Raw genomic sequence first — 15685 nt, 5'->3', positions numbered from 1 at the left:
TATGTGTTTTTATATGGGATTCTTACTGTTTTGACCTCAGCGACTTAACCTAAGCTATTCTGTACTTCTGCAGGGCTTGAAATCAGGATCAGGCCCTATGTCTTTTAAAACTTCGTCTTTGGCATGGTGAATAACGGCCCGATACTGCAAATGCTTGAATTAGCACTCTGCATAGCTCACTCAGTTCCTTTAAGTTGCCCTATTGTGCAAATCTGAGTCCTTGCAGTGCAGTATTTTGGGAATATGGGTTTGTCTTTTGGGATTCAAACATGCCTCAGATTGTACACATTCCTTTAATAGTATTTCTTTCAATAGTAATGTCTCCACTGATTTTCTCAGTCACGTGATAGATGCTTAGCTGATATGAAGTGCCGTAACTCTACTTACACTAGCTGAAAATCCAGCTCAATGCCCTAGCTATGATTTTGTATTCAAACCAAACATAAGAGAGAAGGGGCCCATTTATCCTACAAGTCAAAAGAGACAAAGAATACGTCCTGGGCTGCAGAGTGTGCTGCCTTCTTCCTTTGCTTCAACATTACGATAGCCAAAGCAAGAGAGTTCATTCTAGGAAAGTAATGCAGGTCTAGCTTTACTACTTATATGAGCTTCATTTTTATACAGGAGACCAGATGAGAAAGTACGCTCCTTCTCTTCCTAACTTCCCTAACTCTGTCTTTCAACTGGAAAACATTCCCTTACTTTCCAAGTGCCTACGCAGAGGCAAACAGTCCTGAGTGCAGCTGTATCTACCAGCCGGGCTGGTGTACTTATGGCACGTACAGGACAAGCAATCCAAGAAAATGTGCCTCCTCAATAGTAGCCTCTTCCACCCCCTATAGCACTGGGATGCTTGCCCTGGTTTACTATACGTATATGCCCACAGAGCACTATCAGCATTCAGTAGTAGCCGTCATGCTTCCTCCACTGAAGAGGAAGGGCCAGCAAAACAGTACTTTGTCCTTTTAAGACGTGGATCACTATCAGATGCCACTCATCAAAAATAAATAAATAAATAAATAAATAAAAGACAATTGACATACAAGTACAATATGATGCACCCTAAACATCAAGCATATGTGAAGCATCTGCATCTCTATGAGCATGCATACATCCCATGCAACATAGTGCATATGTTATACCCTTACATGAGCGAGGTAAGAAAACCCCAGGTCCTTTCAGGGAAGTTTGCGGGTATTTTTGAGGGACAAGCAGCACTTTGAGGCAAACAGCCACTGCCACAAACACTGCAATCCTTTGCAAAGCACCTTCCCCCGTCCTGGGCTACATCACACTCGCTTGGATGCCGGACACGGGATCACGAGAGACAAATGGGGTGCGATGCTACGCGTGGGCACGGTGGGCGAGCAGCCTGAGTGGCCCCACGAGCGCCTGGGCATGGGGGGAATGGAGGCAGCATCCTCGCCCCGTTGTGCACTGTCTGCTCCGATGAGAAGGAAGGAGGGAAGGAAGAAGGAAGGGAGGTATGGAACGAGGTATGCAAGGAGGTATGGAAGGAGGGAGGGATTCCCCAGCCGCCCCCACACGGGGTTAGCCCCACTTCAGCCCCGCGCTGTGGCCCGGCAGGAGCCGCTCCTGCCCGGCGCCGCCCCCGCGCCCTCCGCACTTACTCCGCTCTCCTGCTCAGGACGCCTTTGCCGAGGCCCGGCGGGGGCTTGTGCTGGAGCAGGGCCCCGCAGCAGCCCTTCTCGCGGGCCTCCTTCTCCGCCGGCGGCTGGGGCGGCTGCAGCGGCGGGTGCTGGTGCCCGGCCGCCCGCCCCGCCGCCTGCTTGCCCGGCGGCTGCTGCTGCTGCGGCGGCGGCGGCGGCGGCGGGAGCTGTTGGTGGTGCTGGAGCGGCTCGGGCTGCCCCGGCGGCGGCTGCTCGGGCGGCGGCTGCTCGGGCGGCGGCGCCGGGGGCTCGGCGTGCGGCGGCTGCTGCCCGCGCAGGCTGCGGTTCTCGGTGCTCAGCTCGTCCAGGCGCCGCTCCAGCTCGTCGATGCGCTGCCGCTGCGTGTGGATGAGGCTCTGCTGGTTCTGCACGATGGCCGTGAGCTCCTTCAGGTAGAGCACGGCGCGCACCGGGTTCTCCAGCAGGCTCTCCATGCCCCGCCGCCCGGCGCGGGCCCCGCCGCCCGCCCGCCCGCCCGCCGCCGCTCCGGCGAGAGCGGCGCGGGGTGCGCGGAGGAGGCGCCGCGCCGCCCCGTGCACGCACGCACACACACGGCTGCTCGCGCGCCCCAACGGCCGCCCGCGCGCGCCCCCCAACGGCCGCTCGCCCCCAACGGCCGCTCGCTCGCTCGCTCGCGCGCGCCCCCAACGGCCGCTCGCCCCCAACGGCCGCTCACGCGCGCGCGCGCGGGCGCCGAGGCGGCTCCGCGCAGGCGCGGAGGGGCGCGTGGCGCGGCGGGGCCGCGGGGGGACAGCGGGGAGAGGCGGGAGCGGCGGCGCCTGAGGCGCCCCGCGCCGAGAGGGCTCCGTGCGGCCCCCGCCGGCCTCCCCGCATGGCGCCTCCTTTATTTGCTTTATTCTTTTTTTTTCTTTTTTCTTTTTTTTCTAGGATGATTTAGTGATTTCTCTTTTTTTCCTTCTCTGTCTTTCTCTCTTTTTCATTCCTTTCCCCTTTATTTTTCTTTTAAGTGGCTAGAAGGCAGGAACCAATAGGTGACCCAGGGAAACACTTACCAAGGGAAAATGGGTGTCAGAGGCACATGCTATGTTGCTGCCTCACAAGTTTCCCTCCCTTCTGCATCTTTGGTCTCAAGTTTCACTCCTTAAGGAAGGAAACGAGGTTAACTGCTGTTCCTCAAGGGGGAGAGGGGGAGAAAGCTGTGGGGATAATACCACAGAAGACAGGCAAGGCCTTTGGCCTTAGACCTTTCCACAGGGATTATGTTCATTTCTGAAGAAGTACCTTCCTCTTGCCCTTTCTCATCCACAGCCTTCAGAGCTCACAGACTTGCAACATGGGACAGCTGAGAAATCTGGGTGCTTTCTGCAATATTCATTAACAAAATACTCTAGCCGAGGGTAATAAACTTATTTCCAGGAAGTTCTGTATGACTGCATAAACAAGTTTGATGATTTCTGAAAAAGAAAAAAAAATCAGGGAAAAAAATGCCGTACAGTCACTGCTGGCCTGGAGAACTAGGAACTAAGAAGCAGTCAAACCCAATTTCAGGCACACATGTCAGTAGATGTAGCTACCCACATAGAAAGTGCAAGCCTACAACATGAAAGGCATCTGTTTTTAAGGAGGTGATTCTGGGGGTTAGCCTTTTCAGATGAGCTAAACCTGCACCACTGTCAAGGGTTTCCTGAAGTGAAGGACTGAGAAATGTAAAAAAATGTTTCAGATGAGATGAAAGGTGTGTTTCGAGCCTCTTCTGTTCACAGATAGCTTTGGAAGTGTAAACTGATGCAACCAGGATCACCGGGATTAGAAACTGTTCACAGATTTCCTTTCGGAAAAAAAAAAAAAGAAAAACCTTTTCACAGTTGTCTCGCAAGTGCTTAGAGATGGCTTTGGGGAATCACGAAATGTTGCCGTATGTCCCTCATGTGGAGGGGGAAGACCTTGGAGTGGACTCCAAGGAATAAGAGCCTTCACGTCTCACACACTTCTTAGGATTTTACTGGGAAAATCTTCCTCTGTGTCATTCTCGGGTGCAGCTTTAATGCCTTGTGATGGGGGACGGACTACGCAGGAGCGAGCGCTGTGTAGTAAAGTGGGAAAAATGGCTATGGGGAAATGCAGTAACAAGGCACATACAGAGGAACAGGGGAGGTGAAAGCACATAGTGTATTTGAGGGGAAAGGTGGAAATAATCATTTGGGGAATTGTGCCGGCACGCTGTCTCATTCCGGCGACATTTTGGCTTTAATGGAATTCAGGGAGACCAATGGGAATCACACAAATTTGGCATTAGAACATGCTGGGTGAGGAGCGGGGACAGCTGTGGGCACCCTTGTGTGTGTCCATGCTTACGCACGCGTACACACGTATGTAGAAAAGAGCTACCTTGTCCGTGTTAGGAGAGACTTCAGGTGGGGGCTGCTTCTCCTGCAGAGCAGGGCGGCTGTTTGACTGCTCGGGCTGGCTCTGCAGAGAGGACATCACGTTCCTTTGCAGCTCAGCTGGACAAGCATAATGGAGAAATGAGAGTCACAAACGTGGTGCTGGCCTCTCTGAAATGACAAGACAGGCTGAGGCATGTATTCTTGAGGGAGTACCAACCAAAAGGGAAATTCGTCCTGCTTTGGATGATTGGAAATGGGGAAAAATGTGTTACAATGCTCGAATGCCCACTGAAAGATGTGGATTTTACCATACAGAGTGGACCCGATTTATTCATTCACTTTTTGTTGCACCTTTCGTTTGCTTCACCAGCCTCATTAGCCCAGTCTGTTCCGAAGGATCTTGGTCGTAAATTAAATTAACAGGGACCCACAGCCGTTCACCTGGTGACAAACAGTTTGCGACAATCTGAAGGAAACCAGCTGACTTGTTGTACAGCTTTGGTGACTGGTGACCAAAATAGGCAAAATCAGACCCTGAGCTTCCAGGTTTTACAGACAGCATATGCCAGAGAGAAACACAGCAGAATGCTTGTGTACCTCACACAGAAGAATATGCAGGAATCTACTTAAAAAATTCAAGAGAGCAGCAGAGGTGTATAATCCTCAGTAATTAGAAAATTCAGTGAAGACAGGGCATTAATTCTGGAGGGATCTGCAAGGATATCACAAGAAACCGAATGTCTTTAGCTGAGTAGCATGACCCCTGCATAGCTCGGAGATGCCTCCTCCTTTATCCGGCCATCGCTGCGTCCCTTTCCGCTGCCGCAATACCTGGCGCGCGTCGTTTGCAAAGCTGTGCACGCTCCTGAAGCAGGCTTTCCCGTAATGCAGGAGGGGAATGTCAGCGGGGCGGCCCTCCTGCGTCTCCTGCAGCCAAAGAAGCAGGGAAGCGGGGGCGCAGAGCGGGTCAACGCCGGCCCAAGCCGTGAGCAGGGGCAGGGCTGGCGGCAGCTCTCTGATTTCCACCGGCGTTTCGCCCGGTGCTCAGGTCATTAAATGCTGCTGCTTCCCTCTTTAGGAGAGGTGATGTCTGGAGAGAAACAATGGTGAAGATGCTGAAAGTATGAATCCTTTAAAATTAATTTGGCCACGGGTAATTTGTTGGTATTGTGCTTTTCAAAGTTGTGATTCTTTTCAGTCCGTTCCTGAGAAATAATAATGAATAATAATGGATTAATGATGTTATTATGGAATAAAGTGCTTCCCTTATCCACTTAGCAAGGTGCTTGGGCACTGCACAGACACAGATTACAATTAAAGTGCAGCAGTTGTAATTAAAATAAGTATGCATTTAAAAACTAAACAAAATGCAAATGAATCGAGCCCCAGAATTTAACAAAAAGGTCTGAAACTGCATGATGAAATTTGTGTTTGTTTAAATATTTCCTTCAGTCAGAATAGAATGAGTCCATAAATAAAATAAAATAATAAGCATACACTATCACAGAGGTATTGACACCTCAGTGTACTTCACTTACGGAACAATTTTACTGCAAAATATTCTTGTATCTTTTCTTGTTTTGTTTTTTGAGAGGTTCTAATCCCATTTAAATTGCAGCAGTGTACTGAAACTTGATGGCAACAAATCTCTCCAGCTTTTTGGCAGGTAGAGATTTTCCATGTTTTTCCATTTGAAATTCTGTTCCAAGGAATTTCCATCCCTTGCGCTGATCCAGCTCTCCTCCCCATTCTTGCCCCAGGCCTTTCAAGGTAACAAATTTGTTCCTTCTAGTTCAGCACCTAAAGTGCTATCAGTTTAAGATGAAGGACGTACAGCTTAGGTTCCCAGCTGTGATTTCATGACCTTCTTATAAGCTTATAAGGTTATAATAAGGATTTATTACATTTTATGAGACAAGTGCATTTCTGTTGGTTTTTTGGGGGGGGATAATTTTGTACAAACACACCTAAAAACAAGAAATATTATTACTCAACCACAGCCAGGTTCTTAGAGCTCAAGGAATGGCAGATTGAACATTGTCCAACCAACTTTAATTAATCCAGCATTTTCTCCCCTTCTTCCCATCCCTCTTAAAACCATGGTGGACTCTAGTGAAATTGCTGCATCCCGCATTTCCCACTGCATCCAGTCCCATCCAGTTCATAAGATGGGTGCACAAGGGAGCATAGCACAAACCATATTAATAAGGCAGAATTGCAGTAAAAGCTGGGAGGCAGGAGACGAAAGGATCATGATCTGGTGTGCACCTTCCGTTCTGGATTTCTGTGGGAAGCTGAGGCTTTTTCACTCAGTTCTAGAAGTTAGCAGCTGCCTGAGCTGAGATTCTCAAAAATTGCTTTCAAACAGTCTACAAACCAAAAATTTTCTAGAGGAATTAGATGAATAATTTCAAAATAGAGGATAGAATCAAGACAATCACAATGTGCTCATGCATAATTCATGGATGGGGGGAAAAAAAAATCTGCATCTCCCGAATGCTTCTTTCACTCAGACTTCTTTGCTTAAGGCCTCATCCAAAACTATTCAGATCAATGGGAGTTATTTAACCCTCTTGAATCTCAGCCAAGTCGATATCTGCTTCCCCCTGTTAAGTAGATGGAGGCGAGGAGCAAAGGAAGTGCGGGATGGCACAGGAGGCCATGGAGGGTCTGCAGGTGGAGAGCTTGGAGCTCCCTGGACTGCCGCTCCGCTTCCCGTGGGGCTCCGTGGGGCACCAGGAGCCCTCCAGCACCCGCGCACTCAGCCCTTCCTTCGGGCTGACCACAAAATGGGGAGCAAAGGGAAAATACCTTGTTCTATAAATCCAACGCAAAGAGCTGAGAGGTGATAGGGACAAACACTTCCGTTTCTCTCATTGCATTTTTCTTCTTCTTTTTCTCTCTGTTTGGTGAAGCACAGCTAAGCTGATGTAAATATTTTAAAACGGCTGTTCATCAGGAAAAAGTACAAATTAAGTATTGTAGCCTTAGCTGTGTACTTTTCACACATTTTAAAATCTTGCCTGTATTTGTACTGTGCCATTGCAACCTTGCAGTATTTACAGCAAATTGAACAGTATCAAGGTCCCTCTTTTTAATGCACCTTCCTTTCTAATGTTGCTAAATGTTACATTATCTCCTGTCTTTTTTATGAAATGAAGCTCTGCCCATTTAATTGATTAATTCTAGTGAGCAGAAGCAAAGCAGAGACATTTTTTCAGGCAGTCAGGTTTTTGTTTGAACTGACAGTTGCTCGGTCTTTTGTAAATACTGCAGTAAAATGAAAAAATGGAATGTGAGCTTGCTGCTCCAAATCTTACCTGACCAGTCCCACTGAATTACATGGGAATTTTCCAATAGGACAGATCTGTGTGATTTGGGCTTGCTTAAGATGCAAAGAAAACAAATACATGAAGAAATGGGATAATGTTACGTCTAAACTCATACCCTACCTAGAAGATTTTTCTACAGTGGCAGAGACCAAATACTGTCAAGAAAACAAAAAACATGCGTGAACAGTATCTGTCTCAGCTGAGGCCACAATATACCATTTTTACTGATGAGCAGCTGTTTAAAATATTTATATGTCAGCTTAGCCGTGCTTCACCAAACGGAAAAAAAAGAAAAAAAAAAGCAATGAGAGAAACTGACGTATTTGTCCCTACCACCTCTCAGCTCTTTATGCCGGATTTACAGAACAAGGTATTTTCCCTTTGCTGCTGATTTTGTGGTACCAGTTCGAATCACCAGTTCCGGAGCCCCAGCGGAGCTCAGGGCTCTTTCCGCCTGCAGACCCTCCCTGGCCGCCTCCTTCACCTCGGAGAGTGGCTGGTTCAGCCTTCGTGCCCGCTTACGTAACGGGTACAAGCACATGTCGGCTTTCCGGGAATTCAGGGCAAGGACAAGCCAGTAAAGCATCCCGACCTGACATGCTACCTACCATATGGTGGCATGCAGCTTCTGAAATAGGAACTTTGTAGAAGAACAGCCTACCTCCAGAAATGCCTCTTTTACCAATAGAAAGAAAATAAAAGGTGGAGAATTGAGGCCTTTCCTTGGTATTTTTTTCCCAACAGTTAATTCTGGTAATTGCTGACAAGTTGCAACACACTTCTCCCTTGAATTTACCATTTTTTTACTTTCCAGCCAGGAGTATTTATGCTCTTCTCCACTAGGCTAAAGAGCTCTTTAGTCCTAAAGCTTTGCTCTCCCTGAAGGTGACTGATCAGATCACCTGATGATATTATTTTTAGCAAGCTAGACAGACCGAACTCTTTCAATGATGTCTTTTTTTGTCCAAACTTGGACCATTTGTTTTTTTGGCCTCTTTTTTTTCGAGAGGATCCTTCAGACCTGCTGATGCATGGTGTGGTCCTCCTGGAGGCTGGCTAATGTCTGCATGCTGCGGAGGTCACCACTCAGGTGTGTTACTCCCTCTTGCTGCCCATTATTCGGGGGTTAAGCCTCTGCTGCCGTTACCCCAACACCCATTTTTAAAGGAGGGGGAGAACCCAAAGCCCAGAGCAGCTCTGCTCCTCCTTTCCATGCCGTGCACAGGTGACAGCTCAGTCACTCCTCCCATCTCTGCAGCGCTCCACTTGGGAAAGGGAGGGCACCACGGAGAAGGATGAGGAGTTCCAGCGTGGCACCTGCAAGCAGTGACAGCGGGAGGGTGGATGGAGAGGCGCGAAAACTGCTGGGAATGGGGACGCGTGACGCGGGGGAGGCTGGCGCAGAGCTGCTAAGGGACAGGGAGCGGAGCGGGGCCGCCGGCGAGCGGAGCCAAGGCAGGGCAGAGGGGCTGGTGCCCGCTCCGCTCCCAGGGCTGCCGTGGGAGTGCAGAGAGCACCCGGCACCCGAGGGAGGGATGGGAGCCGTGTGGCAGGTACAGCCCCCTCTGCAAAGACGCCGCTGTGCCGGAGCCCGTGGGCAGCGGGATCCTGCTCCAGGGGCAGGCGCTTGCCGTCGGTCTTCCCATGGACTCTGCCTTAGCTTCAGGTCTGGATACTACAGTAACCAGAGCTAAAAGCCCATGTTCTTAAGTTCTGATTTGTTTAAAAGCTTCCCATCTGTTTAGCTTTGTACTCTCTTTCATACACATTTAAATTACTGCTGGATGGATGCGGTACGAATGATTTTGGAAACATTCTCTTTGTCTTTTTTTTTTTTTTTCTAATTTCTTGTGTGCTGTGTTTTTTACATAGATCAGCACAAAAAGGCAAAACACAACCAACTGTGACAGAATATATAAACCAGTATGAACTGCCTACATATAAATGAAAACCATCCAAAATAAGAGACCAATGTAAATAATGAATAATAAGCATAATTGTAAAAATAAACATCATCTATGTCAGATAAAAAATCACAAATATTTATTAAGATAACAGATTACAAATGGAAAGATATTCGAAATTCAGATCATGTCTTTCAGTCCTAGTATATATGAATTAGCAGCCAAATCTGCCAAAATAAATGCAGCACTCTCGCAGAGGTCATCATGACTAGCATTTTTTTTTTTTAAAAAAAAGGAAAGTAGAAAGGACAAGAGCACAGAGAGGCATTTTTTTTTTCTCCTTCTGCCAATATGACATAGTTTAGACGGATCAGGCTGCATTAGTGCTATTTAAGATGATGTAAACATGATGAGCATAAGAAAAAAAACAGAAGCAGGGGTGAAAGAAAGGCTTCTCCTCGTACCTAAAACTCTGACCCCAATCCTATAAGCTGCTGCAGGCAAGCAGGTATGTGAGGCCTCATCTGAAATCAGTGGGATCTGTCCAAGCACAAAAATCTGTCTATCTGGAGCATGTGCCTCCATTTACAATTTACCTGCGTTCACCAGTCTTTCAGATACAGAGGTATTTCGTTGATATAGGATGGGTTTAGCTGTCATTGGAAAATTGGACATAGTGTTCTTCGACTCTGCCGGGTGCAGGATGAGGCCAGTCAGATTAAAAACAATTTTCAAGAGTAGTGAAATACAAGCAGATGTTTCTTAATGCAAACTTGGCACTAACGCAGTGTGAGGCAGGTGGACGTACAGTGCTGGGCATCTGGAAATGGAGAAGTTGAGGTTGTAGCAGCAGTGGGAATTCTCCCATAATGTACATCCTCTACATTCCATAGCTCAGACTTCAGGACATAAACGGTACTATACTGATTATTATATGTAGTGAAACAGGCCTAGACAATACTGCAGTAATGACTGAGATAATGTTGGTTTGGCATTCATTAATTTGTTTTTTCCTTCCCTCTGTGAGGGTAATAGTCCACACACAAGGCCAAGTTGCTGCTGGCGTAGCGCAGGCATGTTCAAAGAGGGGAAGGAGACACTCGTAATGTCATGGTCTGCCCATCCTGGCTGTATCACCAAAGAGGAATAGGAACAAAAACTGTTTCATCATCGCTACCGTCGGCTTGGCTGACCCAGAGTTAGAGTGATTAGAGCCCAGGCAGAGCTGATGTTCTGGCAACTGGTGGCGTTTTCACCCCCAAGCTCATTGTCCTCCTTATCCTCGCTGGCCCTTCCAGCGGTGCCACTGCTGCCTCAGCTGCACTCGCAGGTAGAGCTGATGGGAGATGCCTAAACAGCTCTATTGTAGCTATGAGAACGTTCATTCCATGGGCTGCTGGAAAATGGAAAAAAAAAAAAAAAGGCACCCTCTTTTATGGGAATGGGAAAAGTAGAACAAAGGGCAATGGTTTGCTGCACGTTGTAAAGTCAGAGAGTAAAGCTTTCATTGACTTCAGTCAATGAGCCAAGATTTTACCCTGTATGACAGCTACCTTGCTCTCCGAGTGGTCCTGGAGCAGCAGTGAATATGAAGTAGTCTGCAGTGATAGAGGGAAGGTGGAGTAATGTGCCGCAGTTTGCATAGCTGTAGGTTGTAAAGCACAAAATAAAACCAGAAGCTCTCGGCTGTAAACACTAGTCAAGGTAATAGAGACTGCTCCTACTGCACACTGGAGCCAACAACATCACTGCCAGACCATTCCGAGTTTTAAGAAATATCTGGGTGGCTCTTTCATATTTTCATTTGCCTTGCCTTAGATTGTAGTTACTCATTTTGAACTACCCAGAACGATCCCTCCTCTTCCTTTACACTTTCCCTTCCTCGCAGGCCCCCTCCTTGCTCCTAACGCTGTGCGACCTGCCCGTCGTGGCCGTCCCCATGCCCAGAGCAGTGGGAAGGAGCAGTGGGCAGGTCCTCCGGGCCACGGTGACACCTCTGCCGCCACCAGGCATCCGCGGAGGCCGCTCGGAGCAGGGCCCACCTCGCACCTCTGCCTGGCAGCGAAACACGCAGGCCGAACAGCATGGAGAGACCTCCTCAGAAAGACCTGCTGCATTGCTGGTCTCAGCCTGGATTCTCGCCATCCAGTGGTAATTTCAAGGAAATGCCCACGGTCTGTATTGGTCTGAGACCACAACTTTCATTGCCGGCTGGAGATGGGCCTGAGCTGAGAGGTTTGGATCTTGGTTATGGTCCGGAATCCCTTCCTGCCGCAAAGTTTTGCTTCCTGGCTCCCTGCAGTGGATGTGCTCTCCTCCTGCAGAAGGCCACGCTGAAATCGATGTGTTAGTGCTGGCTCATTCGTCATAAATTGTTTCTCTGCCAAAATAAACATTCAGTCGATGCAAATTTGTTTGTGATTTTGAAGCGCGCTCACTGAAGACTTTGGACATTTAAAACAATGAGGTCACCATGATAGGAATGATTAAGTGTTTCTTTCCTGTGTATTTATTAAACAAATTACTTGAATTTCAGAGGTGAATTCCTAAGGTGGTAAGGACAGAGGGGAGCCCCATGCCACAACCCAACTGCCATCGCCCCGCTACGCAGCAGCTCCTGGTCTGGATGCTTGTGGGAACGAGAGCAGAGTGACGCCCCACACCGGCCCAAATGTATCCCACTTACCAGGAAAAAGGTATTAATATTGGGGCATAAGGTGGATCTCCTTCATACACTCTGGTTTGCATGAAATTGCTCAGATTTGTGAATTTTCAGCTTTTTTTTTTTCTGAGCCTTTTTCCTTCTCCCAAAACCAGGGAGAAAAATAACCACCTGGAACAGTAATTTGTTGACACTTTATTTTTTTAGAAATAAGCAATACAGTTTCTCTAGCACACAGAAGTACTATTGGGTACACTTATCAAATAAATGTGCTGTCTTTATTATGGGATAATGACAAAGATACTCACTGTTAAAATGGATGTTCCGTTGCATGCAATAGTGTTTTGCCTGTTGACATCTCTGTAAATTGGAAAGGAAAATTAAAGACTAAAGTGGGAAATACACATCCTACCAATTTGTAAATGAAAAAGAAGATTATATCTGTAGGTCTTAGAATTAAATGGCAACATAGCATTATCAAACAGATGCAAAATAAGTTCATGCTTCTACCAAAAAAAAAAAAAAAAGTTTGAAAAGAACATGACACCTTAGTATACAGTTATTGCAATGCAATTCATATGGCATAATTTTAAGGACCAGCAGGCCTGCAGGATAAAGGAATTATAACAGCCTAATATGGTTTGAAATGAGCTTTGAAATGAAGTAACTTCATGTAAATTCTTAACAGCAATAGAAAGCATTTGAAAGATTGAAATGCAAGAGTAATAACATCACTGGAAAGGCTTAACATATATTTCACTGTTCATTCAGAGAAGAAATATTTCACATAAGAATTTCAAGCCTTCACTACATTTCCAGTTTGGATAGAAATGGTAAAACATCTCTGAATGCAATGTCTAGGTTCTTCTGTGAATCCAGTACTTTGATTTTATTGTAAATATCTGGAAAAAGATGGCAGAATGTATGCTGGACCAAACTAACCCAAAAGCAAATAATTTACCCTGAAGTCATGTGGTTTTATTTGTTTCAGTTTACCAGATATACACAAATGTTTTGTTTTGGGGTCGACCATGGGTCAAAAATAGAGCTTAATTTTTTGATTCAACAACAGAATCAAATAATCAATTATTCACACCACCCAGGCATTTAAACACCCACTTAAATACTAAAATAGGAGCTTGCCATTGACAACAAAGAGATTGGATCAACTTCTTATCCCAGGGGCTAGACTCATTTCCAGGGATTTTCTTTTTGTTAGTCTTTATATTTGCAAAGATGAAAAATTGTTTTCGGCTTGAAACTAACTCTGCAGGAGCAAGTGTTTATGAAAGCAATTTTTTGGTGCAAAGATTTTTTTCTTTGGTTTGGTTTTAAACACGTTAGCCTTTTCCAGAATATGCTCTTATCAGGCAATGTCCAAAGTACAGTTTAATGGTGTAGGAGCCTAACTGATGTTGTCCATAAGTAAATGAATTGCTTCATCAGAGCTTCTCTTTATGTCCTGCCCCCTGATTATTTTGTTTGGAAAAAGGCTGCCCTAAACTGTAGGAAGTATCCTGCTATTGCTATTTAGACTAACATATGTCAGTAGATTCTTAATAATTTGAGTAAGCTTCTATTATAATATCTTCTCCCAGCTATTTTTAACTCTAATCTTTAATGTAGGGACTCGCATCCTTTTTCATGCTTCTCTTTTTATTAACTTTCCAGATATATTCAGAAATCCCCTAATTTGCATCCAACAATGACTTATGTCTTGAAGCATTAATATGTACATTTAAAAACATTGAAGCTAATGTAAGAAAATGATAAAATACTATTAAAAGTTTCTGGTTTAAATATCTGTGATGTAATACATCCATCTTTTAAAGACACATTTAAAAAATAGGAAGAAATGTTCTTGAAAAATCCATCCATCCTTTTCTTCTTTTGGAATTAAGGCCAGGAGAAGAAGAAAAAAAAAGCAGGTCTAAAGCTGAGTTGGAAATGCAGTGAATTTTCATCAGAATGCAGGCATTTATTTCAGTCTCAGAATAGAAAAAAAAATGAAGCTCCAATTTTTTTGAAACAAGCTCTAACATTTAGCACTCCCATATATCTAAAGAAGCTTAACAGAGATGGTCAGCATTAAAAGAATGATGTTACATATCTTGCTAACATGGGGAGTAGGAGCTGGCTCTTTACCTCTTCGGTTAAAGCCCTCTTCTTGTGGCAGAAGGGGATTAACCGGCTCATGAGGACTTGTAACTTCATTGCAGGATTGAAGGAAAGGTTCAGCCAGGAGCCTGGTAGACACAATCAGTGCTTGCGAAGACTGGTTTGTAAAGAGTTTGTATCTGAAATAAAGCAGAGAAGGCCACACAGCTCGGCTTGGGGTTGCACGTGCAACGGCGATAGTGGCTGCATGCCCAGTAGGTATCTGATATCTACTATGGATATCTGGAAGCACATGCAGGAAAACAAGTAGCTTGTGCCTGTTAGCAGCATGGCTAAATGACTGCCTCCAAATGCTTGTTGAGTTTGCATTGGCCATAGCTGTTCTCTGTATTTCTCTCTTTCCTGTTAAATAAGCCTTTTTAAAAAAAAAAAAAACTCTTGGTCTTTTAAAGACCTTGATCTTTTGCCAAGTAGCCTAATGGGAATGCTCTGTTCTGTTACGCAAGAAGCATGGGTTTGATCCCTAACTGCTGTTACCATGCTCTTAGGAATTTATGGTTACAAAAATAAAAGCATTAGCCTGCAGCCATACTGCTGTGGACTGTGCTCTTGTCACATCCCAAGAGTTGAGCAAGGTCATTCCTGCTCAGGACTCATCCTGTTGGGGAGTGCAGTGAGGGTATGGAAAGGAAACGAAAGGTAAAAAAAAAAAATGTGTGTGAAACCCCTTCCTTATCTGCACGTCACTCTAGGGAGCTTCTGTTCTTTCTCTGGTGTTGTTAAGTTTTGATTACAGTCTTTTCTCATATACAGCCATTTCCTAATTGTGCTTTGTTGTTGTTGTTGTTTTCCTCGGTGAGCACAGGCAGTTGCTGTGGGCCCGCAGGAGAGCGTCCGCGCGACACGACACTCCGGCAGCGCCTGGCAGCGACCTCCTGCAAGGACACGGCTGCAAGCCCAGCCTGCCCTTGCAGAGCATTCGGGGCGCAACGCTGCACCTGGAACAGCCCATCCGCGTAGCTGCACACACGGGCACGGTCATACACAGCCGCCAGGTACTCACGCATGCGCCGGAGAAGCTGCATCATTGTTGTTGGACATGTTTTTTCCAGCACTTCCCAGGAAGCAGCCACTGCCGGAGCCCTGTGCGAGAGGCGGGCACCCTGCGCCCTGGGGACTCACAGCCTGAGGGACGGATGTCGGGAGGGCTCTGGCACCTGTGGAGCAGGGACAGGGTGATGCTGGCAAGTGGTGTGAAAAGCTGTGAGTTCAGGGGTGAGCAGGAGGCCGGGATGATGGGGAAGAAAGTGAAGGAGAAGCAGAAGGGGCTGAGAAGAGGGGTTTGGCAAGCCAGGCACGGAGGAGGAAAAGGGGGAGAGCTACAGCCCTTCTGTCAGCTTCAGACTCTGGCCTTCTGCACTCTGCTTCCTGTCACCCCGAAGCCTTGTGACTAGGGAAAGCACGATGCCATGTGCTGGGGAACAGCGTGCATTGGAAAAAATACCTCCTCCCCACAAATCTGATCATGGTAAGCACGTGCAGAAGGCTACAGGTGGCCCCCATTTTAGCCACCTGCAGTAACATACCTTAGTTATAACAGGAATATTGAATGTCATACTTAGAGCATCTATAGCTCCAGAAAAAAAAATGT

At 46.5% G+C, this 15685-nt stretch overlaps 1 protein-coding gene across 1 annotated transcript in view; it reads right to left on the bottom strand.

Moving 5' to 3' along the window:
- IQSEC3 (IQ motif and Sec7 domain ArfGEF 3) overlaps positions 1 to 2120 on the bottom strand; it is a 99500-nt gene extending 97380 nt beyond the window's left edge. The window contains exon 1 of the mRNA XM_088521552.1: positions 1632 to 2120. Coding sequence (XP_088377678.1) covers positions 1632 to 2104 — 473 coding nt within the window. The 5' untranslated portion in view covers positions 2105 to 2120. The remainder of the gene's footprint in view (positions 1 to 1631) is intronic.
- Positions 2121 to 15685: the final 13565 nt, after the last annotated feature.

The sequence above is a fragment of the Tinamus guttatus genome, unplaced genomic scaffold, assembly GCF_059628265.1.
Source record: "Tinamus guttatus ecotype Peru unplaced genomic scaffold, ASM5962826v1 Tinamus_guttatus_pri_ptg000125l, whole genome shotgun sequence".
Taxonomy (NCBI): Eukaryota; Metazoa; Chordata; class Aves; order Tinamiformes; family Tinamidae; genus Tinamus; species Tinamus guttatus.
The sequence above is the reverse complement of the archived record's forward strand: the minus strand, read 5'-3'. Positions and strand labels throughout refer to the sequence as shown.